Source organism: Anarhichas minor, unplaced genomic scaffold (genome assembly GCF_050575085.1).
Source record: "Anarhichas minor isolate MPS153535 unplaced genomic scaffold, ASM5057508v1 ptg000045l, whole genome shotgun sequence".
NCBI lineage: Eukaryota > Metazoa > Chordata > Actinopteri > Perciformes > Anarhichadidae > Anarhichas > Anarhichas minor.
Genome location: NW_027466491.1, coordinates 7,100,476 through 7,126,975, shown reverse-complemented (window position 1 = coordinate 7,126,975; position 26,500 = coordinate 7,100,476). Strand labels below are relative to the sequence as shown.

Sequence of the window (26,500 nt, the reverse complement as noted above, 5' to 3'; positions counted from 1 at the left end):
TTTCTTTTCCCTCCCAACTTCCTCAGACAGGCGAGCTTCGACCGTTTAGCCAAGCTATTACCCGTCGTAATAAAGCTGTCACCATGCTGCTGGAATGATGTTCCAGCTCTTAACACACAACCATTCGGCCCCTTCCTTCAGACCACTGGACGCTGGCCACGCAATCTAATTGAACTGGCCGTTAAGTGCTCGTGCACGCTCGCCAGCGTAGTGCAGAGAGAGGCCACCGACTGATATGCCCAGTTCACCGTAAACTCAATCTGAAGCGGAGGCTTGAACGAGCACGTTGAGCTGGCGAAGGGTAGAAGTGTGCGAGTGTGCATATTTCTGCATGAGGGAATTTATTTGACTAGCTCTTTGTGCTGCGGACAGAGCTGCCACCTCTTAGCATGTGGTCTCAGGGAGAACACACACACACACACACACACACACACACACAGTAAAGTAGAGGAGGGATTGGCAGCATTATACGCCCTCACAACTCCCACAAACAACACTCTAATGTCTTTTTTTTTTTTTATGATGCAGTTGCTAAGACGACACACTCCATGTCCAGCATCAGAGATCACAAATGGCCGGGGAGGCGAGGAAGGTTCACAGGTTGAGCTTCATCAATAATTACAGGTGTCTCTCTCCCAAACCTCCTGTCTTTGGTTCAGCTTTTCTGTCTGTCCATGAACAAAGACACAGAAAGGAAGGAGAAGTGAAGTGAGAAAGGAGCAGAGAAACGTTGTACAACTAGAGTGAGAATTAAAAGTTCGGGAAGCAGTTAGGGAAGTAGTTAAAATGCCCAAGCGAGAGGAGATTCTAAAAACACAAAAATGGATTGTCTAATCGTTTGAATTGCGTTTCTTTACCACTATAAATGACAATAACAAAACTAAAGAACAATATTTAGAATTTTTGAGTGTTTACACTGACGTTGAAATTATTTTACGGGACGGTGGTGACAAAGAAACAATCGCTATCGGCAGATTTGTCTCATCAACAATCGTCAGTCGGTGTGTCTGGTGCAGAAACGTGACCGGGGCATCTCTCCTGTCCAAACATTGAGCCTTTTATGATCAAACCATCCAGTCCATTAAGCCCCATCACCTTGAGAAGCTCCCGCTCATAATACAGTTATGATATTTAGTCATCCCTTGAATTTGAGTTTGACTCCTGAGCCGTTTTTGCCCAACAAATGTGCACGCTGTCTCATCACCAGTCATTATTGTGTGTGTGTGTGTGTGTGTGTGTGCGCGCGCAAGGCAGACAGCCTCATTAGTGGCTATCTAGACCATTAACAGGCTGTGTCCTCGTTGCCACACCAGCAGACACACAGGGCTGTAATTAGCTGCTGAGACTTTCAGCTCGTTCCCGTGTACGCTCGTCCATTTAGCTTTCCTCTAACGGGCCGCGTTCTCCCCCGCTGGAGCCCGCCCACACACTCACACAAACGCCGAGCCACATGGTTTGATTCACACAGGTTGTACGCACACCTACACAAGACAAGCCAACGCACACACTTTCCTCGTCTTATTCGCACACCTTCCAAGGCAGCCTTCTGCACACAAGCCCCCGCGCTCTTACGTAAACTCCCCCTTTCTCGTACTATCATGGGTAAATCGTACATTATGAATCAGCTGCCTGGTCCGACCCTTCACCTGAGATTGGTCGTGTGCACACGGATGACCGGAGGCCGCTCTAACAACCATGCGGACCTGAGGTGAAGGTCTGCTCTGTAGAGAAAGACAAGAAGAAGAAGGAGGGTTTGATTCACTGAGCCTCCTCCAGCCTCCCAGGGAATCGGTGTGTAACTAGACAGTGATTCATTGGATGTGTGTGTGCAAGATAGTTGGAAACTAAAGAGAGGAAGAGAAAAGGGAGGAGAGAGCAGGAGAGTGATGATTTCGGCTCTCTGCCAGTAGACCACAGACTGTCGGCCATGTTCACACTTACAGCTCTGTCCCTACCAAACCCGGAGGGGCCGCCCGCCAGGGATCGATATCACAACCGGTCGGCCGCGAGAAGACAGCCGAGCCTTGTGCATGATGGACGAGATGCTGAGATTAGATCACGTCAGAAATAGAAAGAGTTAAACAAAGCTAATGGTGTTTAGCCTTATTGCAAATCGAAATGAGATCACAGAAGCAGAAGTTAGGCTCCGCATTTCCTCCCCGTGTGTGGGAGGTGTAGAAACATCAACCTTGGTTGCCTCTTAAACAAATCAAGCGCTCCTATTTGAGTTTTAATGGATACGGAGTGATTACCTAGTGTTGCATGAGCGCGGTGATATAAATAGTGCTGTTTTGAGCTTCAAGATCATGCGTATTCAACCGTGTACCCTGCAAATAATTTGTTTTGCACACAGCTTCAACGAGGCTGGTTTTCGAGACCCTCAGACAAACATTGGACGGGCATGTGAATAGAAGTGGATAGAATCGGTTTTCTGCTGTGGCTGTGAAGCTGGCAGCCTCCCTCATGAAAGGGAGATACGCGTCCATAAAGGGCTGAAAGATGCAAGCACTGTTCTAGTGTTATCATAGTCTCATTCATTGAAATTAAAGAGATCTGCGTTTTTTTGTATGGGTGAATAAATGTAGCCTTATGCATGTCAGATGGTTGGATGCGTGTGCAATTTTGGCTCTCGGTTCAGAACTCTTTAATTGGAATTATTTGGGGCAGAAATTGAAACACGAGGCATGACCTCAACCAATCCCGGTCATCGTTACCTGCCAGGGCTGAGGTTGGGGGGGGGGGGGGGTGTACACAATCACATTCATTTTTGGACTCTCGCCCTCTCTGCACCCGGCTTGAATAAGCAAGCGGTTCTGCCCCTCCTGGTCCTGCATGCATCACAAAGGGGTGACACTTACAGGGGGACGTGACACCTGTTAGCGTAGAAGCTAAGTGCAAGTTTGACACCACAGGGTTCGTGTACAGTGGCTCTCTGCAGCCCAGCTGACAAGTCTGCTTGGCAGTGAGGCTAAGGGCTTTCAGCACCATGGACAGCTCCTATCTCTCTCTCTTTCTCTCTCACTCTCTCTTGTAGTCTCTCGCCCCCTTCTCAACGATCAGCCGTGGGGCACTCTGACGCCCACGTCCAACTAAATGTCTGGTAGGCCTGAGTTAACAGTGACTCTACCCTGAGGATCATCTCGGTCAGTGATGCCTGGTAGCGCCGCTCCTTTTTGTCAGCTCAGGTTCGGTCAGGACTGCTCTGTTGCCTCTTTTTCGCCCGCTGTGCCCTTCGCACGGACTAAGATATCCTGACTTAGGTACTTTGGACAGAAAGCCTTTTTCATTGATTGACCTTCTTTGGGAAGAAAAGCAAAAATCCTCTCTGTCCCTCGCTGTTGTCATGCTTTTCATAATATCCTTTGAGTTTCAGACGAGCTGTTAAATAAATATAAATCCTGTTTGGATTATTTTGACTGAGAGAAGCTGACAGTCTGACAAACACTGCTGAATTTCTTTGTGTCGCTCTTGTTGATTTTCATGTTGTCACCATTCCACTGGCGGCTCAGTGAGATGAATGTTTTTTTGTTTTTTTTACTGTGTGATTGGAGCCTCGCCAGGCCAACACTGGGAAGGCTGGCGCATAATTCGAGCAGTCACCCCATAATTCGATCCCCCCCCCATTTGCATATGCTCGTAGCATCCCAGAAGGGAGGCCGTGGCAGCACTTGAAAGACAGGAAGGAGAGAAATTGAATCGGGAAGATGGAGTGCGCGCCTCATTTTTTACATGTTCCTGTGGACTTGAGTATCGGAACGGTGCTGGATGTTTCATTACTTCATTTGTGTGCGAGCGTGTATCACGTACTGATGTCAGCTGCTGCTGATTGTTTTCTTTCACCATCCGAGATAGACGCCTGGGTGTTGTGTGCTCGAGCAATGTTGTAAACAGCACAAATGTGGCGCACCTTAGTAAAGGTCAAAGCAAGATGAATGGCAAAGTCAAGAGAGAACGTGTGCCCTTCACCTCGCTGCGCTGTATTACAAACCCAAACCACTTCATTGTGAGGTACAGTCGTCCTGAACCTACTTACGTGAAAGCATTCTCAAATCCCGCTGCCTTTTCATTGTCACAGCCGAGGGCCCTGACAGATTTATGATGGATCCACAAATCCCTCTTCTGGTAACAATGAGAACAGAAAAGCAGCTCTTCTGGGAGCTGATATATGACGAAACTTTGGTTGGAAGAGATGGAAGTTTTTTAAAGTTGCACATGGGGAAAAAATAAAGAATGGATCACTTTTAAAGCAGCTGTGGATGTTAGTAAATTAAGACTGGATGACACGAGTCCTTATTTGTACTGTATTTGCTATTTTGGTTCAGTCCCACCGCTCTCATTCATTTAATATCTTCATCAAAAACTCTCTGATGAACCAACGGAACTCCACCAATTGTGCACATCAAAGAGGTGAGCTCACCGGACCTCTGTAGCCTCTGCTTGAAGCTAGCGGCTTGAGGCTACATTAGCTTCTATTAGCATAACACGCCCACATCTCCATGTGACGGTTGAGTTGCATTGTGGTTAGTGTAGGTGTGAGGTTTTGAGGAAGACAAATGCGTGTTTTAACTGTCCGTCTTTGACAATAGTATAGGAGTGCAAAGATAAATCGTTGGACCAATCAAAATTCACACTCTAACCCTAACCGCTATTGGAGAAGATGAATTCATCGCTGCCTTTAAAATCATTAGTTCATACCATTCACGCCACCTGTTGATCACTGCCACGTTTAATCATGTCCATCAGTTCAATATGAAGACGTCTCGTACTGTGTGAGCATGCTCCTCAGCTGGGCCTCTCTTGTTTTTATCTCTCTCGCTTCACAGATTACCTGGAGCCTCGTCCATATTTATTTTCCGTCTCCTACTTTTTTTCCTGTTTGAGTCAATTGTTCTTTTCTTTGTCTTTCCTACCATTCACAAACACTTTTTTATGTCACATTTGTGGTTTATCTGTAATCCTGTTGTTTTCCCTCCTTTTATTGTCCTCATAAACACCCTGAAATTGGCTTTCACAGCTGAAATTAATCCGCCCATCTCATGATCTGTTTCCACCATCTTTTTCAGTCTAAAGCATTTTTTTTGTTCTCTCGACATTGCAGGTCACTATTCACCCTGGAAGACCCCTAAGCAGGTAACACGCACCAGCCTTCAGGACTCGGGACTGTCCCCATTTCTGCTTTTTAATCATTAAAATACAGTTTCACGTTAGTACCAATGGCTGCGGTGTGCAAACTGTATGTGCTGATCAGAATGACTTTAATCTTTTATTTTACACGTTTGTGAGATCTAGAAATTACTTTTCAGTCCCTCCCTCGCCGCACTAACTCTGCTGATGATTCTCTATACGTCCGTGGCTTTTACAGCAGCTAGCCCCTGATACTCAGCCCCTTCGTCATTGCCAAAGGACAAGAAAAGGTCAAGTGGCCTGCTCGTCACATAACTTGTCTGTTGATCCTGCAAGTCAGAGCTAATTCATAGCCTGACTAGTGCCTTCAGGGTTATCCGCACTGAGGGCGACTGAATTATGCTGCAGCCGAAGTGCTGCTAGGCCTCCGTTCACACTGCTTTGGCATGGCCCAGATGCATTCATCCTGTTTTTATAACATTTTTGCAATGTTTCCGATTTTTGTAGCTCTTTCATACCACCCTAACCTTGCTCCCTGGTCATTTATCTTTCAGCCTCTTCCACCACAAATATTCTGCTGTCGTATCGTCTGCTGTCCCCGAGCACACTCAAACACTCAATCCACCAAACATCCTCTTTGATCCGATTCACTTCGTCTTCATGTGTGTTTTGTCTCACTCACTTGCCTGCACGCGAGTGCCAAAATCGTTCTTTGTTTCTCTTAGTGCGACTATGTGTGTAATCCATTTCATGCCTGGACGTCCTCCCAGCGCTGCCCTGACCAGAACCTGACCCCCAGCTCATGTTGTCCTCAATCCAGATCACAGCTAAACAACACAGGAAACATCCATTGTGTAGCTTTTAGGATACTTGAAGCTCTCCTCCTCATCGTTCACCATTTCTGCTCCCGGTCGATTTTAATCAATCTCCTCCGTTTCCCCGCAGAATAATTGTAATCCTGAGCGCTGAGGAAAAAAAATCTTTGAACGTCACAGACGGCATGCAGAGTCTCTCTCTCTCTCTCTCTCTCTCTGTCTCTGTCTCTCTCTCTCTCTCTCTCGTTACCCCCCCAGTGTTCATTTGTTGGCTGCCCCACCTCGCCCTGCCCTTCTCCCCCAGCGGCTGAACCCCCGCACACCGGAGTTCACTCTCAGTTTAATTGGGTATCATTTGTTACAAGAAGACTTCTGCAGCTCTGAGAATGAAATATGGAGGAAGAATTTGACTAATAAGGGAACGGGGAATTGCCTGATTGTCATATCGTCCTACAGTTGAGCTCAGACTGTAGCTCTCGAGGGCTTATTGAGACGTGTCTGTCAAATCCCATACTGTACATAACAGCTACGTAATGTTGGAGCATGTGCAGGTGTTTTTGTTCCAAAATATAAAGGAGACCTTCCCGCAGTGTCCTCTTCTCATCTGACCATCATAGCCAGTGTGCTTCCTTCAACAGTCTTAATCAAACGGACGAACAGAGGCGGAGAGAAAGTCAAAGAGAGATCAGGATGCAGTTGTCTAATCCCGGCTCTAACAAGCTCCCCGGTCTCAGCAGCCTGCCCCGTGCAGACGTGCTTCACATCAGTAGCAGACGGGAATGAAACCACAAAGAGTGGAAACACTTTTGATTCCGCCCCGGAGCTTTTATGAAGCTGATATTTATTCTCGCTAGATCTTGAACCAGATGCCCTGTAATTCTCAATATTAAAGCGTGCCATATGCAGCCGGTCTCGCTTTCAAAAAGCCTGTCGCTCCCCCCGGATCCGTCTCTCACGCTTTCTGACATGCCAACGTGTCATCTTGGCTATCTGCTTAGTGTCGTGCTGTGACTCGGAGCGGCCTGACTTATCTGACACATCAAGGCTGACACTCTGACTCACTGGTGTTGTCAAAACTGTCGGTGTCACCGCAAACACTTGACAGCACATTTCCAAATGTGTCTTTGGATGAAACGGATGTAAATTTGGTGTTATATACTATCTACTAGGCTACCTTATGAAAACAGAGTAGCCAATAAGATCAATTCAAAATGATCCTCATCATTCCCAAACTAAGGCCATATTTATCTGTGTGTCCCGGTCCCTTCTATTTGTTTTCCTCTCCATACACACATCCTTGATATGCGCTGCAGTTAAATTAGCGGCTGGGATTGTTTTTGCTTGTTTTCAACTACTAACCTCACTAACGTTAACTGTCCGGCTTCCCGTCTGTCTACCATGATTTGATCGTTCACTAAACCCCGTCCTCCAGAAGGCTATTGTCCAATCGTAGCTTAGCACCTAACTAGGCACGGCACACCTGTCAAGCTCTGGGCTTCTCCGCACTCCTACACGACGTGAAGAGGGCGATAGAATAACACACCTAATGCTGAATAGCTTTCCTTGTTAGAAACCGAAAACCGAAGAATTAAGATAAAAAACTAAACGTTAGCATGCCTCGCTAAGTGGCTTAGCTAACCTAACATTATAATATTAGATAATATATGTATTCTAATACACTGTTGCTTGTCCAAGTAGTTTTTTTATGAGCATCCAAACCATCCAGAAGATTTTTTTAATTATAGGTAATTTTAGGGATAACTTGTGAAGAACAGAAGGCTTGACAGGAGTAGCGACAGTAATTAGGAGCGGTGGGGATTAGCGAACGGTCAGAAGTCATGAAAGCAAACTCTGCTCAAGTTTAACCGAGATCAAAGCGATTGTCACGAGTGGGAAAGGTGGTCGTGAAATATTGACTCCTCATGCCGCTGCTGTGCTTTACAGGTGCTGGAGCAGTGGGAGTCCCAGCAGGGCCAGGGCATCCCTGCACAGACCAGCCTGTCAGCCCCAGTTATCCCCCACCACGCCCCCTTCCCAACCCACCATCTTCACAGGGCCTCGGTCCCAGACTCAGCCACCGAGGCCTTGGCCCTGGCCCTGGCTAAACCAGACCCCTATGACCTTTATGAGAAGTCCAGGGCTATCTATGAGAGTAGGCGTAAGTACCAGAGCTGATACTGCAGGTGTAGCATTGTGACAAAACACTGACGTCAAATGGACTTCTAACTGGAAGGTGGAGTAGTGAAGATTCATTCCTCTTTTTCTCACAAACGCACAGAAATTGAGTCACAGATTCTTTGTTGTTGTTCACCTTTGAAGCTCCACAAAACAATTAAAAAGCTTGTTCGGATGAGCTGCCTCTTTCTATCAAAGCGAAAGACCTGTTTCAGCCCAAACACTCACTAATTCCTCTTATTATCTCATTAGATCTTCTGTTAAACGGCCACACAATCCTATCAGCTCAGTCTTTTTACTGACTGGAGGGATCTTTACATTCAGACATCGACATCCTGCCGACTCGCGTCGTAAACGGAGATGTGTCCATGAATAAACACTCCATACAGCAGCTGGACATAATGCTTTGGTGCCAGCATTATTACCATCCCCGGACTTGTAAAATGTGGAGAAAGTCGTTTTTTTCTTGTTAGGATATCATCAGGATGCACCATAAAAACTCTAACGGCCGGTGGGAATTGTAGGCAGTAGAAACTAGTATATATGTTGTTTTATGGGTGTATGTGTGTTCAGGGCTGTAGCAAGGATTTTAGAAGGAAGAAAGAAACACTGAGAAACACCACAACACAAGTTTATAAATGAATATCTGGATTTTTCATTCTTTATTTCAGTTAATTTAATTCAATACTCCGTCTCTAGATTGTATCTCCCAACATGAAGGTTTAAATGCTTTAATATCATTTCAAATGGGAATTTATAGTTTCATAAAACCTCTAAATTCATATGTGCAGTATGTCGAGGCTGGTGCAGTGCAGGAGTCAATGATGGCAGTAAATGTTATTACAAATATGAATGAAGTCTTGTTTTGCGTGTGGCAGCACTTTCTTGGAGGGCTCTTTTGTTTCCTCTGAGGTGGGCCATGGCTGACGTGAGATAGTAAACGTTTCCACAGACGGGACTGGTGTTCATTCTTGCATAAGACACCTGTTATTCAAGAGGACGTGGCTGTCAGGAAGTCTCCTTTTCAAACCTCTTTGTCTCTCGTCTCTCCCTTCTCCTCAGCCGTGGATGTACAGTGATCGGTGTGACATTCACTGTTGTCTTCCTTTCAATAAAAGGTCAGGGGTCGGGTCTGCTGAGGCCCAGCAGGCTCACAGACAGATTTTAGGAATGCTCTATTTGATTATTATTTCTAGTGGTAGAGGCTGAGCGTTTTTGGTGTGAAATAGTCCCTCTGTGGATTATCCAGAATAACAGGTCACTGATTTTGGAAAGAAATGTGGCTATTGGTGGCAGAATTATTAGAGACACACACACACACACACACACACAGCTGTGATGTCTGACCTACACGGTAGCTTGAGTAGACCAAAACATTGTCAATAAATAAGACAAGACATCATTAATGAGCTGAGAAAAAAAAGGGGGGGGGGAAATTATCTACAAATCTTGACAATGGAGGAAATTACATCTGGTGATTAAAATGGTGATATGAGCTCAGAACTGCTATTAAATGGACCTCGAGGTGAGATTAGTTGTGAAAGTCATTTGACGTGTTTTTCTGACTGCAGAAAGCACAGTTTGAAGTGTTCGCCTTGTTACTCTCCTGCAAAAAAACCAGCTCGCTCTATAAGAAGCGCCGTTTGTGGTTTCTGGTGGAAACAGCTGTGTCACTCCTCTCCCGTCTGTAGCCGTGATGTTCTTCCTCCCTTCTCCCTGCTGTGTCCCAGCAGAGCGCTCGGTGTGATTAAAACGGTTACAATTGGAATCAATTTTTCATTCTCAGCCTCTTCTCTGCAATCGAGTTCATTTTGCAGATCATGGCGTTGTGTGAAGCCCCTGATTGCAGATCAGTGCTTGCATCCCACCTCACTCTGTAAATAAGAGATGGGTATATTACACGCCGTAAGCGCTTCCTGACTTTTATGGATGATGCTGAAATTCTGCGGTGACATTAATGCTGAGGCAGGGCCGTTCTGCCTTGTTCTCGCCTTTATGGGAGATTGTGTTTGCTGTCTGTGTGTGGGTGTGTGGGGGTGTCTGTGTGTGTGTGTGTGGGTGGGTGTCTGTGTATGTATAGTATAATAGTGGTGCCTTTTTTTATTTATGGCTGCTTTCTACATCTTTTGTTCTAGAACCTGGCCAACCAAGGACCGTTTTTCCTGTGGACTCCTCAGGTAACACAAACCCCTCAGCTCTGCAGGGACACTGTGAAAGTTCTAACTGCCCATAACCTGAAGACAACATAAGGCAATAACAGGATTTTAATGTCGTCTGTGGTCTTGTCGCTTCAGCAGCGGAGTACCAGGACATGGAGGTGCACCTGCGCAGACAGAAGTCCGGCTTCGGTTTCCGGGTGCTGGGCGGGGACGAGGCCGGGCAGCCTGTGAGTCCGGAGACGCGTGAGAAGGCTCGTATGGCGATGGGCGTGGAACCCTGTCATTTTCTCCTCTCTAACCCGCTACACACACACTGTGTACACCTAACCCCTGACCTCTGACCCCTGAGAGAGTGCTGGCTCTGGCTGCTTTGATGTCTTTTGCTGTCTGTTAAAGTAACAAAACAATATTTCAATCATGTAATTGAGCTATTTATGTATCACTATAACCACCAACTTAACACCCACTGCATGCGACACTCACAGACTAGTCCAGCATCCAAAGCGGTCCTCTCCTTCCTGTGTGTAACAGTCTACATGTGATAACAGATTTTGATCGGGGCGATCATCGAGAAGAGTCCAGCAGACGTAGACGGGCGCTTGCGGCCCGGCGATGAGCTGCTGTTTGTGGACGGGATCCCGGTGGTGGGGAAGCCACACAGATACGTCATCGACTTGATGCACGGGGCGGCGCGCAACGGCCAGGTGAATCTGGTCATCAGGAGGCGGGTGCAGGGAGCAGGTGAGCGAGCATGAATGAAGCTGATGCGTGGCTTTTTATTTCAACACGGTCAGTCCTGCACAGAACAGCTGTAGGATAGTGCTTTGTGAATTGATCTCACAGGCTTACTTCTCACTCCGTTCTCTCTTTCTTTGAATTCCTCTCTCTCCGTTCCTCTCTCTCCGTTCCTCTCTCTCCTTTTCTGTTCACTGCTACCGTTTTTGTCCCGTAATGATTCAGGAAACAGCATTTATTCAGTCAGAAAACTGAAGCACTAATCTCTCTCTGAGTAATTACACCCAAGCCGTCCCCAAAGAAACACATTAGCCCGCTCTTGTTCTTACACACACCGTTGCTCTCTGGTCCTCGTTCAAGTTTCTTTGCATTTCAGCCTGGAGACTGGGTTTGGCACTTCCTCCTTTGAACTCTGGCCTTCCCTGTTCTCATTATTACAGCCCCCCCACACACATTCACACACTCTTCTCACCAATCCACTTCTTCCCACTCCGTTCCTCCCTCTCTGTCAATTTCTTCTCACCAAAGGCTACTGTCTGACTCATGCCTGGCCTCTTCTGTGGCCCTTACTTCCATCCTAATTGTCTGACTCCCACTGGCGCTTTGCGAGGTGTCAGACTCCGCTCTTCTGCCTGCACCCACTATCCCGCAATTTACACAATTCTTTCTCTTCTTTTGTCTATTTTTCTCCTCCTAAAACAACTATTTGGACACTTGCTGGTGTAAGGGAACACTACTACGTGTACTCTTTTTACAGTGACAAATCTCGCTGTGACTTCGCATTCAGTAAGCTGAAGCAACAGTTTATATTCACAAGAGAAAAACCACTTCACCGCTTCTCGGTGAGCTATCAAAACAACAGCAGCAGAGGGTTTGATTGCTCCGTATGCCAGAATGCATACACACAAAAAAGCAAGAGGTGCAAGAAGCTGCTTTTGCTCTGGCTGGATTGACACGATGCTGCATTTTAATGATTTGTTTTACCACATTGTGACAGTTGCTTCTGCTTTTTATGTTTTTTTATTTCTGTGTTCTGTTTTGATTCCTGATTCTTCAGAGAGATTCAGCTCCAGCTTGTGCAGTTATAAGAGGAGGAGAAGAGAGTCTGCTGAAAAATTAATTGTTTTTGCACATGCAGAATCATCCTTAGATTCTGCCGAAGCAGTTATGTATCACACGGGGAATGTTACAGCACAGTGTGGGGAATGTTAAAGGGCCTTCATTTATAGATAACAACGTGAAGTGATTGACAGGCTGCATTTGATTGAGATTGAAATTTTTACATAAAAACATTGTTGTATTGGAGGGTTTTGGTTATAAATGTCTTCTTCGTACCCCTCTGAATACTTCTTCCAGTACTGTCTCCGTGTAAATACTCAGCTCTCTACCTCCCGCTGCAGGTGAGTCCTGTCCGGAGAACGGCCGTAGCCCGGGCTCCGTCTCCACGCAGCACAGCTCCCCACGCAGTGACTTCACTTACGCCAACAGCACCGGCACCACCCAGGCGCCCAACGCCGCCATGGGCAACACCGCCGCCACTTCAGACAGGACGCCGGCCGCCAACACGCAACCCAGCGATGTCGTCATCAATCGAAAGGAGAGCGAAGGCTTCGGCTTTGTTATCATCAGCTCGCTCAACAGGCCCGAGGCAGCCGCCAGCAACAGTGAGTCCGGTGATTGTTTGAGTGCCGTTTGATTATGGAGTTAAGTAGACGCTTCATCATCAGTCATCCTCTACTCTGCATAACAAGTGCTTCAAGTGCTAAACCTCGTGTGAAAGCTCTCAGACTCATACAAACTACAATGTAAAGTCACGATACGCTCTTAGAAATAAAGGTGCTAACTAGAACCATACAGGACTCTTCTGCTTCTCCCTATAGGAGAATCTGGTTCCTGGTGAAACCTTTTATAAAGGTTCTTTGCTGTAATGTAAAAAGTAATTTATTGTAAATAATGGCTGTGAAAGAGGTGACTTGGATTGCTAGTGTGCCATTGGTTGAACTACCGTGTGCCAATGGTGGGCCGCATGCAGATTCCAGTTCCACCCAGAACTCTCTCTGTCGTATTCTATCAAGAACCCGCCCAGAGTGTTCTACCGAAAACCCTTCAATATTTCAAGGGTTGCATCTAGAACCCGCCCACGTTTCCTCTCGAGGCTCGTAAAGGATGATGTGGTGCAGCGCAACCCACAACAATCACGGTTCATAGCCACAGTTTCTGGATCTTTTACACCCATGCTTTCAACAATCCTTGCAAAACAATTTCTTCCGGAAATGGAACTTATTGTCTTATAAAAGAACCCTTTAAAAAAGGGGTTCTTCAGAAGCAAATGGTTCTGGGTAGAACCGTATTCCTAAGAGTGCATAGGGTCAAGATATGTGTCTTAAGTATAAGAGGTCACGGCTCCATAAAAAGTGAAGCACCTCTCTCATTCCATCTCCTCAATTATACATGCCCTCCCACGGTACGCCAGTCACACACATCTCTGCTATGCTGCCGAGAGCATCGGCGCATCGCCCACACACATGAGAAAAACTAAAACTGGATGCCTTACGTAAGCCTGGGGTGAATAGCAGAATGAGAGAGACGGAGACGTATTCAGTCAGTCAGTGAGTGGTGTGTGTGAGCACAGAAAGGCGTAATCCTCCAATCTGCTGCTGAGCGCGTCTTTACCTGCAGCGTGTTGTGTTTGAATCCTCCAACAGCTGTGCCCCATAAAATTGGCCGCATCATCGAGGGCAGCCCGGCCGACCGCTGCGGGAAGCTGAAGGTGGGGGACAGGATCCTGGCAGTGAACAGCCAGTCCATCGTCAACATGCCGCACGCCGACATCGTTAAGCTGATCAAGGATGCGGGCCTCAGCGTCACCCTGAGGATCATACCGCAGGAAGGTGAGCGAACACGTGGTCACACACACACACACACACACACACACGACACGTGGACATGATAGACGAGGACTTTGAAACTGCGATACTTTGGCAATGATTTATGATAGCAATTGACTTTGCTCCATTAAATCAAAGTTGTAATATGAGTTTTGCAAAAATGTGATTCTATTTTTAGATAAACTGTCACACGTCACATTCACGAGTGGTGTTCCTCTTGCTTTACCAGGAGCTGCTGTTTCTTACTGTGGTTACGTTAATACAGAATACACAATGACTTTGTTACTTTAACAGTTTCTGAGCGATTCTTCTTGTACTAATGCTGAAATCATGCTCATGTCTCTATTGACCACTTTGAACAGAACAGAAGTAAGCAAGACTGACTTTCAGTTTACATTAAAAGATGGACAGAGTGTGCACCGTGGTTATTGATAATAATGGCTGCTTTGCCTCCTTCTCTTTATCTGCTCGTCTGTTGTAGGCTTTCTCCCTTATGGACGTTTATTACCTCGTTATTTAGAGCTACATTAAAGATATCCATATGGAGTTTTTGACTATTAGTAGTCGTGGAGTGGGCTTCTGTTTTGTTGGTATTGTACATGCGAGTAGTGCGATTTACACTCTGATGAACGCACAGAGAATTAGCACCCAATCTGCAGCAGCTTTATGGATCTTTATATTGAGTTTCAGCTCATTGTTCAGCGCTCCTGTCCGCAACTTTACTTTGAACATAGTGGAGCATTTAGCAGCTAAAGAGCCAGATATTAGTAGCTTAGTTTGAAGTTTAGTATCGGACAAGGTAGCCCCGCCCTAAAGCATCCCCTGCTTCATGGTCTGTTTGACTCTAAATGGACCATCATTTACTAAATGAACATCATGCTGTATTGAAGAAGACTTGAAACTAGCGATTGAGACCATAAACTCATGTTTACAGTGTTTACTTTGGTAATAAATCAAGAGAGAAGTAGAGTCATTTTCTCATAGACTTCAAGACTAAAGCTTGAAAGTACACGTTGTGATTCGATTTGTCCCGTACTCCTTCTTTCTGAACCCCAGAGATCAGTAATCCCCCATCAGCCCCCAGCTCAGAGAAGCAGAGCCCCATGGCCCAGCAGCACAGCCCCAAGACCCAGCCAGGCGCCGCTGCCTCGCACCCCAACCCAGCGGTCACAGAACCCAACCCTTCTGTCGGCCAGCCCAACCCGATGCCTCACCAGAGCCCCGTGACCCAGCTGCCCGCCCCTCCGCCTCAGACCTACCCCCACGAGAGCAGGTAACACATCGTTGATAAGGATTCCAGGTTACAGAGCGACACCACCTCTTCTCAAAGTTCAATTGAAAGCGGTTTCATCCTCACGCTACAGTTACAGCGTCATATTTGCTGTCTTGATTCACTGCTGCAGTGAAGAGTTTTTATAGACAAACCCCTCTATCTGTCTCTGGGGCAAACTCTATTCCTCTGAGAGTACAGGTATGAGTGAAGCACATAACGTTATCCCCTTGTCCCCATTCTCTCTACCTTTCCTTCATGTTTTTTTATCGATTGTCATCGTTTCTTTCCCCTCTTTCTCTCAGTAACATCGTCTCCTCTCCTTATTCATCCCTCACCCTCTCTCTTCCTCCTCAGCTTGTTGTATAACATCACTTAACTCTTATGGACCGCTAAATTATTTACATAAATTGCGTCTTCATAGAGATCCGTTGAATATTTTACCAAGAACTACAGGGTTCCAAAATCTACAATGTCATTGCATTTCCCCTCTGCTTTACGCAGTACTCAGCACCGCCACCCCTGAGATAACGTGTTTTTATTATAAACATTTAATGCGATGTGTGGAGAAAAGCAGTTTAATTTCCCCACTTAAGTCTTGTTTAATGGTTGTCAGTGCAAACCAAAACAAGCCGTCTCTATCTGCACTGGGTGACCCAGCAGTTTGTCAGAAAGCATTATTTTCACAGCCCCGGAAACCTAACAAGTACTGCAGCGTATCCCAAGATAGCGATGACGGTAATAGAAGGCCTGCTGGGGTTTCTTCCTTCATTCTGATTGGTCTGCTAGTTACAGGTCAGAGGTGAAGGCGAGGCAAGATGTTAAACCAGACATCAGACAGCCGCCGTTCACAGATTACCGACAGCCGCCGGTGGATTACCGGCACCCTCCTGTGGCGGACTACAGGCAGCCCCCCACGTTGGACTACAGACACCCGCCACTGCTGGACTACAGACAGCTAGCTACCGACACCAGGCAGTTCCTGCCAGACTACCGAATGCCACCAGTCCAAGTAAGGATGGGGTTTTTATTGACAAAATAAAATAAATAAAATCAAACTGATGCATCCTGATGAACACAAAGACATAAGAAGAAAAGAAAAGAAACAAATGAATTTATTTTTAAAAGAGAGAGAAAACAAAAGGTTATTCCTTCTTCATATGTACAGATTCATTTCATTATTGTCGTGAAAAACATGTCTTTCAGGTTTATTACAAAGAGCAATTCTTCTTACCAGCTTCAGCTTCAATAAACATTTGTCACTTTTCCAAATGTTCTTTTATATCATTTCTACTTGCAAGAAATCCCTCCAATATAAAGTTTAATGACGTTTAATTAGCATTCTAAATTGATTGATATTCAAGGTGTACACACTAGAAACTTTACAAATAAATATGGACCCTGACAGTATCTATGTAACATCACCCAATATCACCGGAAAGAAATCTGGTTGAAAGCACATCTTCTGAACCTCAAACCAACAACAATAACAGTAAAGATGTGCTGTTGGCTCACACTCACCTGACTCAGCAATAATCCAAATCTTTAACATTTTCCTCGCAGGCAAAACATTTTTTTATTTTTTATTAACTCAAGTCGGGATGTTTCCCACAGCAGAATATGTGACTCTTTAAAGCTGCGTTGAATATTTTTATATTAACTTAGAAGGCCGATATTCCCCCGAGGAGTCTGTGGAGACCAAAGCAGAGATAAAAGGAGAGTGAACTTTGGACTACAATTTATTAGGTGGCCATGACTGTTAAAGTTGCTCTGTGCCTGCTAGATGTGTAAATAGGCAACTGTTTGCTGTTCAACTACTTTTTCTGTATATTCTGTATATTTTATTATTGGGCCACATCACTTCATATATTTCTGCTTAAAGTTGACACTGTCTGCCTCAATATATTCCATTCTGTATATGATATTACTTCCCAGCCAACTAGAAATAAGAAATGGGAACTTAAGAGTGAAATACTAAACTGTGTGTCTGTGAAAGTGTCCTGAGAAAGGCTGACTCACTGTTAGTTAGCTTGTTTGTGTAAGACAAAGTGCACAGCTGGCACAAACCTCTTTACCTCTTATATATGTGTGTAATATAGTGTTTTGTTTACCTTGCACTCGCTCCCTTCTTATTCACTTATTTTCCTTTGCTGAGTCCTGGGACTATTTTCCGCTATAATGGCCCATTTTCTCCTCAGATAACGTCGACTCTAAGGGCATCTGATCTCTGCTCGTCTCAGCTCTCACAGGACTTTGACTTCTTCACGGTGGAGCTGGAGAAAAGTGTGAAAGGTTTTGGTTTTAGCATCCGCGGAGGACGGGAGTACAAGATGGACCTGTTCGTCCTACGACTGGCCGAGGACGGACCGGCCATCCGCAACGGGAGGATGAGGGTATGTTTGATGATGTCATTTCCTGTTAGGAAGCCACTACACCCCGTTTAAAGATTAAACTGCTTTCTATCTTCTTGGATTACATGGCAGAAGCTCACTGTAATTGTCTGATGTTATCAAAGCTGCAGCAGCAACTTCTTCAGAGCCGATTACGAAATAATCAGTCAAAATAACGCAGAGATGGCTCGTCCTTTTTGAGGTTTTTTAGAAGTTTTTCTCCTCCCAAGTTCCTAAAAAACACACATCTCTCCTTTGCATTTAGTAACGGATAATATTTAGAAAGATAAAGATAGATAAAACATTTAAGTGGGCCAACTTAAATTATACTTTGCTGTTTGGATAGCTGCACAATTCTCCCTCTAGCTATAGTTGCTACTGTACTATTCGGCCAGAGAAAGCAGACGCATATTTTCTGAATTCATAAAGATGTAATAAAGCCCTTGACGCTGTCTCCTCGTTAGCTCCATGTGTTTTGCTGCTAGCAACATTAAGTGCAACTTCAATACTTTTCTCTGTCTGTCAATGCAGAATGAATCCGCCAGCACGTCTTTCTGGACCTCTCTCTCTCTCTCTCTCTCTCTCTCTCTCTCTCTCTCTCTCTCTCTTTTCTTGCATGTCCTCTTTATGTGTGGGGCTGATGGCATCAGTCTGCGTTACATTCTTTATATGCAATGAACCCGTTAAAGATAATGTGTGCAAAATGCCCCCGGGGGAGATATTACTTTCCTGCCTCGTTGGTGCAGTCGATGGGAGTCCAGTGAGCCTTGATGCAGGTGGAAGAGGAAGATTAATCCCTCTTGAGCTCCACTTAAATTCAGCATATAAGCTGCAGTGAAGGAATATTCGGATCCTTTCCTTCGGTAAAAGTACCAGTAAAATAGTGTAAAGTAAAAGTAAAAAGTACTTAAACTTCAGAAGACTGATTATGTAATTTATGAAGTATAAAGTAGCAAAAAACACGCAAGCAACACACGAGTTACTTTCCTCCACTGAGTGTGATTTGTCTCGGATGAATTGCCAGACAGTCGCTCTGCTGGTGGGATATTGAAATAAACTCGACGCTGTGCTGTTGAGTCGACCTCAGAGAACACGGTGCAGAGACCACTTTGATCAACAATCCTTGATCCATACAGCCGAATGCAGAGAGGAATCAATCTGCATTTAACTCTAAGTAAATGTGAGGTATTGGGGTAAAAGGCATTCGACATGCCTGTCACTGTGGATTTGAGTGCTGCTTTGACGCGGTAAGGTGCAAGAACCAAAAGCTCTCTTGCACCGTGACTCCCTGCAGTCTCTCCGACACTCTGAATCCAAGTCATTTCTCCTCAACAGCCACTTTGTCACATCTTTAAGAAGGAAAAAATGATCTACTTTGATCCTGCAAGTCACAAACTAATCAGTAAGGAGCACTAACACATTTTAACAAGCGTTTTTTGGGGGGGGTTTTGGTCCAAGTGGCAGTGCAGAGGCTTTTAAGAAAATTGCACGAAGTGATGGGTTATTACGAATAATCATTCAGCACATTTAATTACCTCTTTGAGCTTTAAACCTACAATAAAAGACGGAGTCGTGCGCGAGCGTCGGCTGATTCATTTCCACCTTACGCTCCCCGTGCTCAGCATTCACGTGCCGTCCATCCGACTCCAGCTCCCCCTTTATTAAAGATGAAAATGGAGATCACTCTCCGCTGCTGTAAGGAGCCGAGGAATAATGATTGAACCGTCCTGCCTTCCACCTCTCTTCAGACCACTGCAGTGACACCTAATGACTCCCCCTCTCTTGACTTCGCTCCTGACTTTCAAATTACCCCTGCCATTACCGCAGGACTTCTCCATTTGTTAGCGTAATTGGCCGCCGTGTTTTTTGTCCTGTTCCCCGTGGATCCTCCCCCATTAGTCAACCTCGGAGCCGTCTCTTGATGGGCTGAGAAGTGAGAGGGGCGGGGGGGGGGGGGGGGGGGGGGGACTGCCGTTTGACCCATCCGTGTGGTCACAAAAGGGAGAAGTGGCCCAGTTAATATTTACATTAGCTGTTATGGCCAGGTTATTAGTATTCATCACAGTGGGCTAACATGTTCCACAGCCGCCCCGTGAGAAGGGTCCGCCTTAATTCCATTCAGATTTTATGTCGACATTACTGCCAAAATGAATGCTTATTAACGCTTATTAACGCTTGCAGAGGCCCGTGGGAAAGCCGGTGAATTATAGATCCATAGTGATCCTTATTATTCACTGTCGTCCATTATAAAAGAAGCTGATTAATATTCCATTTCATATTTAGTGACGGTGGGATCATTTGCACACCTGCCACATCATAACTGACTCAATCTTAGCATGAATGCAAACACCTTCATTAACCTGCTCGTCTTATTTTTTCACCTTTGTGAACTCGAGCGGCAGGTTTCTGCTACATTGTAGCGCCTTTTATAATTAGATTTTAGTGTTTCATGTAATTGTTTCTACAGTTAACACCTTCCAAGGTTCCTTATATGCTGTTCATACACAAACATGTCCGTCTATATTTGAAGGTTCTTAACATTTCCATTATTCACATTGCAATACAGATACAGCGCGTTGGCCCTTTCTGTCCCCGTGCGTCACAGTAACTGGTCAAAGAGCTTTAACGATGCTCTAACATCTTTAAATGCAGCTCGGGTCCTGATCCAGTGCTCACAAAGTGTTGATCAATGACTCAACAAAGTTCCTTTAAGAGTTTGGCAGCTAAAAGACTACTTTCGTCCTTCGAACACCCAACTTCGTCTTTATGGACCTGGCCTGTATGATGTGGCGTTAGATTTCCTCTGCTTGTGTGGACACCGTTTTCCATATAGTGTAGTTTTTATTGAGGTTAAAATCTGAACCAAAAAAACATGTGCGTCAGTGCACATTTCCTCTCCGACAGATGTTTACAACTTCTTTCGTCCTCTGTCACACACTTCCTGACGTCCAGGTCGGGGACCAAATCATTGAGATCAATGGAGAGAGCACCCAGAACATGACCCACGCCCGGGCCATCGAGCTGATCAAGTCTGGAGGCAGGCGCGTGCGTCTTCTCCTGAAGAGGGGCACAGGGCAGGTCCCAGAGTACGGTAAGTATCCACGCAGAGGTCCACATCAGCTTTCTTTGTCTTCAGGATCATGTCTTACCTCTCTTTTAACTCATAGACTGTACTTTGTTCTCTGTCTTAATATCACTTTACCTCTTGACTACATTATTCCAGCATGCATCATGTTAGATCTTCTGTCTTTATCGACTCTGTGTTCTGTATTTCACTATGCTGTTAAAACAACTAATCATATGTCTCTTCTATCTTGACTAACATCAGTTTATCTTCTGTCCATTTCAGTGACCCATCACTAATTGATTGGTCTAGGTTGTTACTTCCCCTTCTATAGGAATGGTATCTTCCAGTCTCTCCATGTGCATGAAAAGTGACAAGCATGGCTCCCCCTATTTCTTCCTAATGGGCCCCTCTAAAGACACGGTTTGTGATCATACGAATGCTTTTCTCTTCACGTAACCCTGGCTTTCTGTGCTGTGGTTTTGTGTGTTGTTTTGCTGTAACCGCCTATTCAGGATGCACTTAGCGCTGTCAGATCAAAACAACTTACTTTATGACCTTGGACACCCTGTGCGGTTGAAGATTTGATGTTTTTTTCCTTCAGAAATAATCAACAGAAATGGCTTAGAGCTCCAGGAGGTTGTAAAGTTAGTGAACATAACTCTCCTCCTGACCAGCAGATAAATCAACAGCTACCTACAGGCCCCCCAAAAAAAAAACAGCCAGCCAGAGGAGATGAACGTGAAATATTTCGGCAGATTATTTACCCGGTGAAACCTCAACGCGGCACAAACTGGGCGTGGAAGGGGGAATTTGTTCTGGTGACACCGCGGGGTAATAAAGCTCCGGAGCGTCGCTCACTTTTCCGCGTCCTCCCAGTAGAGAGAAAGACGTTTCAGGGGAACGCCGCGACACCAAAGCCCCCAGTGATACACATTCATCAGCGCTTGGCCTCGGCAGTCACCTTCCAGCACTTAAACACAGGAAATGGAGTATGATGGTGTTTCCCCGTGTTGGCCCTGTTCTTCCGGGCCGGGGGATTTAATCTCTCCGTGTGGAGAGCTTTTGTAACACTTGCCTTGAGGTGGTTCTAGCCTTGAAATATGCGCACAGGGAGTCTTACTGTGGTCAGCCAGAAGACACAGTCCTCCATCATTAGAGAGCTGTTGAGTCCCCCCCCCCCGCCGCCTAAAAGCAGAGGCAACATTTGAACCCACTCGGTCTGTTCTGTCGGCGCTCGATTCAGCATTTCCTCAGCTCTTATTTCATATGCATACTGGAAGGTTATGCAAATCATCTCTGGTGATTAATCTAGCTATTTAAAACATTAGCATGCTGATGTTCAGAGGAGCAAGTTATTTTTGTCTCAGGTTGTTTTTTTAGAACAGCTGAATGCAAAACCAAGTAGAAAAATTGGAGAATATGTTTGGCATGTGCATGAATATTATCGTGTGCCTTGTGTGTGTGTGTGTGTGACGCGCTGTGTGTGTTTTTGTGCCTCTATTGTGTGTTAGATCTGCAGCGCATATTTATCAAAGGGCCTGAGAGTTGCACCACAAAAAAAAAACATAGTAGAAGTTTTTTGCTATTTATATCAAAGTGACACTCCAGCAAACTAAAGGATGACATCCCATAATAAATGACGTGTGATCAGAGGAAAAGCCAGTCAGGCTCCAGGATGTAGAAATAGAAACCCTCACATGTTCTCTGTGATGGGGTTTTCTATAAAAGTCTGTTTTATTTCCGGGGCTTTAAGTTCATTCATTACCTTCCGTTACTTTCATCTCTTGCCAGACCTTCTGTTCCAGGTAAACGCCCACTCAATGCCGACACTTTCTAAGGCACACTTCCCATTAAAAACTTTCTCAAGCCCAAACCCAGATTACATATTAACATTCTCCATCTTCTCTCACAGCCACAGAAGTCCTTCAGAACTCTTTTCACTGGCGGGATAGTTCAGCTCTTTCTATGAATAGTAAATTGACTTAAGGACACAGTTGTTTTTCGGAATGGAAACAAAAAGACAACTTTATATTAAGTATTTTAAAGTGGCCATAATCACATTCTATGTAGCTCATAATTGGGGTTGTTTTGTTTCACCCTATCTATCTCAATAAAGTTGTTTCTGTCACAGCAGGCAGCTGTTCCCTGAAAGCCCACTATACACCCCCTCCCCCCCCCCATCTAATGAACACAGCGGAGCATTTAGCAAAGAGACACATATTTCCCTCAGGAGTTAGTAAATATTGGATATTGGAATATTGGAGTGAACAAGGAGAGCGAATATTGGATTCACATTCATCAGACGGACACAAACGTGACTCCGAGTGAATGCTAATGCTGCTCTGTGTCTGCTGGAATGTAATTAGGCAACTGTTTCACCTTTTAATTCCCCCATTTAAACTTGTAAGGTGAAGATTTGTCTATGTTGGGTTCACAGTGTTTGCACTCAAGTGGCTTAGTGCAGGTTTAAAATAATGATGAGAACAAGCCCGCATCTTTTATGCCTCTCTAACAAAGAACACATCTACATATTGTAGTTTGTGTTATGGTGACTCGGCAGAAACGTAAGCAGACCAGAGCTTTAACACAGCATGGGATAAACACAGGTTTCACACACACATAGCGATACACAGACACACATGTAGAGCCCTCTGTGGACTCCACTGTAGCAGGCATACTGTAGGAGATGCAGGTACTCTCTCTCTCTCTCTCTCTCTCTCCCTCTTAGTCCAGGATCTAATGTGCTCCAGCGCTGCATGGGAGTCTGCTCATAATTGGGTCTCGTGGCGCCGGTGTAGCTGGCCTCGCCTCTGAACCCACGCCGAGCCCGCTGAAAATGACTGATGGCCGAGGGACCGAGACCCATCGGTGCAGAAACAGAAGCTAACAGTCCGTGGGAGTGGAGAGTTGTGGAGGAGCGCGCTGTAGATTCACTGCAGCTGCTGCGCTGGAAACAGACTTCTTCAGGCTTGAGAGAGAGAGAGAGAGAGAGAGAGAGAGAGAGAGAGAGAGAGAGAGACGCTCTGGCCCCGAGGTTTCTCATTCTCGCTATAGCAGCACCCTATTGGGCACATCATCCATTTCATTAAACCGGTTTTCGATTTTCCGCCACGGTTTTAGATTGTCCGGGGCTTTAAAGAGAGCTATGGGAGGCAGATTGATGTTGTCTAAAAGTAGTGTCGCCCTGTGACACGTCCGGAAGTAGGTTGTAGTGCTGCTCTGAAATTTACTTTAGTGCTTTTAGCTCGTAGAATAGGAATGATTGCTGCGTTTATTGTGTTTGTTTTGATGTAGTGTTTGGTTGTGCGGTGGCATGCGCGCAAGCTTTTAAGCAGAAGGCATGTGTGGTTTCCACATTGACTGTGTGTGTGTGTGTGTGTGTGTGTGTGCTCCAGATAATGCCGTCCCATGGGATGCTCGCCCTTCAGCCTCCCCAAGCCTGTCGGAAGTAGCCCCTCCCATCGACAGCCTTTCCATGCCATCGCCTTCATCTCATCTGGCCCCCGACCCGCCTCACCTGCCGCCTCTGGACGTCCCGCGAGACCCGGTGGCACGAGACAGCAGGACGGAGCGTTCGAAGAGCCCCCAGAAGGCCGAGCTGCTGAGTCCAGATCCGATCGGCCAGGGGAGGAGAGCGGCTTCAACCGGCGGGAGCGGCAGAGCCAAGAAGGAGGGTGGCAGGTCCACCCACGTGGGACACAGAGTCCAGCCCACTACTGAGGGGGAAGTGGGCAAGGAGGGGCAGAGCGGGGAGCCCAAACCTTCCAGGAGCACCAGAGGGAGGTCCAAGGAGAGAAGTACCGGGGACGACAGAGAATCCACCGAATCTACCAGCAGCTCCAAGCTCCCGCACACCAACGGGAACAGCGTCATAGACGTGGAACGGTACGGCGGCGGGCAGCAGCAGCAGGTGGACTCGGAGCTGAGCAGGACCAGGCCCAGGGAGCCGGACAGGGGCCTGGGAGAGAGCCGGCCCAGCCTGCCCAGCAAGAGCACGGCCGGCAGCGCGGCGGGGAGGAAGGCCACGGTCTCTCCCGGGCCTTGGAAGATCCCCGGATCAGACAAGCTGCCCAGCACACTGCGCACGGGCACGTCCACGCTGAGCAGATAACACCGCGGCTCCAGCAGAATGCAGCGGCCACATCTGGACGAAACCACCACACCTTCCTGTGCTCCTTCATTCCCCCCCACCCCCCAACCCCCTCCATCCCGTTCTCCCACAGAGTCAGGACCAAAGGGGGGACAGGGTGATCTGTACCACGTGTTTTTAGAGTTTTATTTATGATACTGTACTCTAAATTATTTTGAGAAATATTTTACACCCACCACCTTAAGAACTGGAAAATCATCCACTTTTTAAAAAAAAGTAATGGAAGAGCAAGTAGAATGTGTGTTCAAGGGACGCAAACCTTAAAAGAACTATATTTTGATTTCCCCCCCGAGCAGAACTGGGGGACAAAACATGCAAACACAAAACACCTGACAGGAAGCAGCTGTCGACTGGATCTCTGTCTCTCTTCACGGCGGAGTCTTGTTTTATGAAATGGAATGTTGAAAAGAAGGTTTGCCTGTTTTTTGACGAGAGCGAATGGATCAAAGAGTGACAGCAGAGATGAACTCAACAGAACTTTGCCTTAACAGAGACTGAATGGGCCTGAATCCATCTTGAATAATCCATCAGATGATTACAGACACAGATATATTATAATGAATATGTGGGATCATTTTTGTAAATAAGATCATCTTTTAAGCGACCTGGATGGAAACTCTAGTCCGATGCTGAGACGAGCCAAACGGCGCCACGCGGACCAGAACTTCCACCACGCCGACGTCTCCCTTTTCTACTCTCCCGTTCAGCGCTGTGATTACAGTGTGGGGTCTCAGCAGGCCTGCTGCTGCTGCTGCTGCTGCTGCTGCTGCTGCTGCTGTTGACGTCGCGATCTCTCTGCGCTTGAATCATCCCGAGTTCAGCGGGGGTGTCATGCCAATCCATTTTCCTCATTCCTGTGCTTAACGAACAAAGAGCGATCCGCGGCGGGGGTGGTGTCCGGCCGGACGCCGAGAGAAGGCGCTCGCGTGATACCGACCGAGGGGCAGAGTGCCTTAGACTGACAGAGAGGTTGGCTTTTAAGTCAAAAGGTTCAACTCCAAACCACTTAAGAGGGTCAAAACAGGCTGCTATACCACATCCACTTCACAGATATAAATAATAAACTGTATTTTTTCAGATACGAGTGTGATACGGTGAAATATAGGATTTATTTCACAAGCTTACGTGTGGAAATAAGTCCATTGACAGAGCTATCGATGGTCTACATGTGCAAGTGCTTCATTTCAGTGTCGTTGTCATTGCTGGTTTCTTAATGAGGTCTGACTTTAGTCATTTCCATGAAGAGTCTCTCATAAGAGATGCACCCAAAGTCCAAAACAAACTCAAATCTGATATCGATCTCACTTCGTCAGAAGCTTGCTCGTCTAACAACCTTTGACCTGATGAACCAACGCAGTCCATTTGAAAATGAAGCGTTTCTATTATTTCCAGAGAACAGGTCTGATTTGTTTTAAGTGATTCTTAGCTCCCTGTGGATGAGATACAGGGCGCTTTGGCTTAAATGTGAAGTTTTACATTTTTATACAACCTGTCCATTGACATTTCGCTAAGCCCTGACCCCCCCCCCCCCCCCCCCCCCCCCTCCCCCTGAGATACTGCTGCTTGTCAGGCTTTCCATTCTGGCACAAGGGAGGAAGATGTACGACTCAGAAAGTCTCAGTGAGATTTGAAACAAAGAGTCCTTGATTTCAGACTGAAGTAAACAAAAGCAGCTTCTGATCTCCAGCTGGTGTCGGCTGAAGGGACGACTGTCACTGATCACATGT

The 26,500-nt window shown here is 46.1% G+C and overlaps 1 protein-coding gene across 1 annotated transcript in view; it reads left to right on the top strand.

The window, feature by feature from the left end:
• The window catches only part of magi2a (membrane associated guanylate kinase, WW and PDZ domain containing 2a), a 159,929-nt gene extending 135,195 nt beyond the window's left edge, over positions 1-24,734 (top strand). The window contains exons 11-22 of the mRNA XM_076111856.1: positions 5,099-5,130; positions 7,884-8,097; positions 10,250-10,291; positions 10,409-10,500; positions 10,822-11,014; positions 12,409-12,672; positions 13,714-13,899; positions 14,953-15,169; positions 15,956-16,178; positions 17,407-17,559; positions 20,509-20,647; positions 24,019-24,734. Of these exons, the coding sequence (XP_075967971.1) occupies positions 5,099-5,130; positions 7,884-8,097; positions 10,250-10,291; positions 10,409-10,500; positions 10,822-11,014; positions 12,409-12,672; positions 13,714-13,899; positions 14,953-15,169; positions 15,956-16,178; positions 17,407-17,559; positions 20,509-20,647; positions 24,019-24,734 (2,471 nt within the window). The remainder of the gene's footprint in view (positions 1-5,098; positions 5,131-7,883; positions 8,098-10,249; positions 10,292-10,408; positions 10,501-10,821; positions 11,015-12,408; positions 12,673-13,713; positions 13,900-14,952; positions 15,170-15,955; positions 16,179-17,406; positions 17,560-20,508; positions 20,648-24,018) is intronic.
• The last annotated feature ends 1,766 nt before the right edge of the window (positions 24,735-26,500 follow it).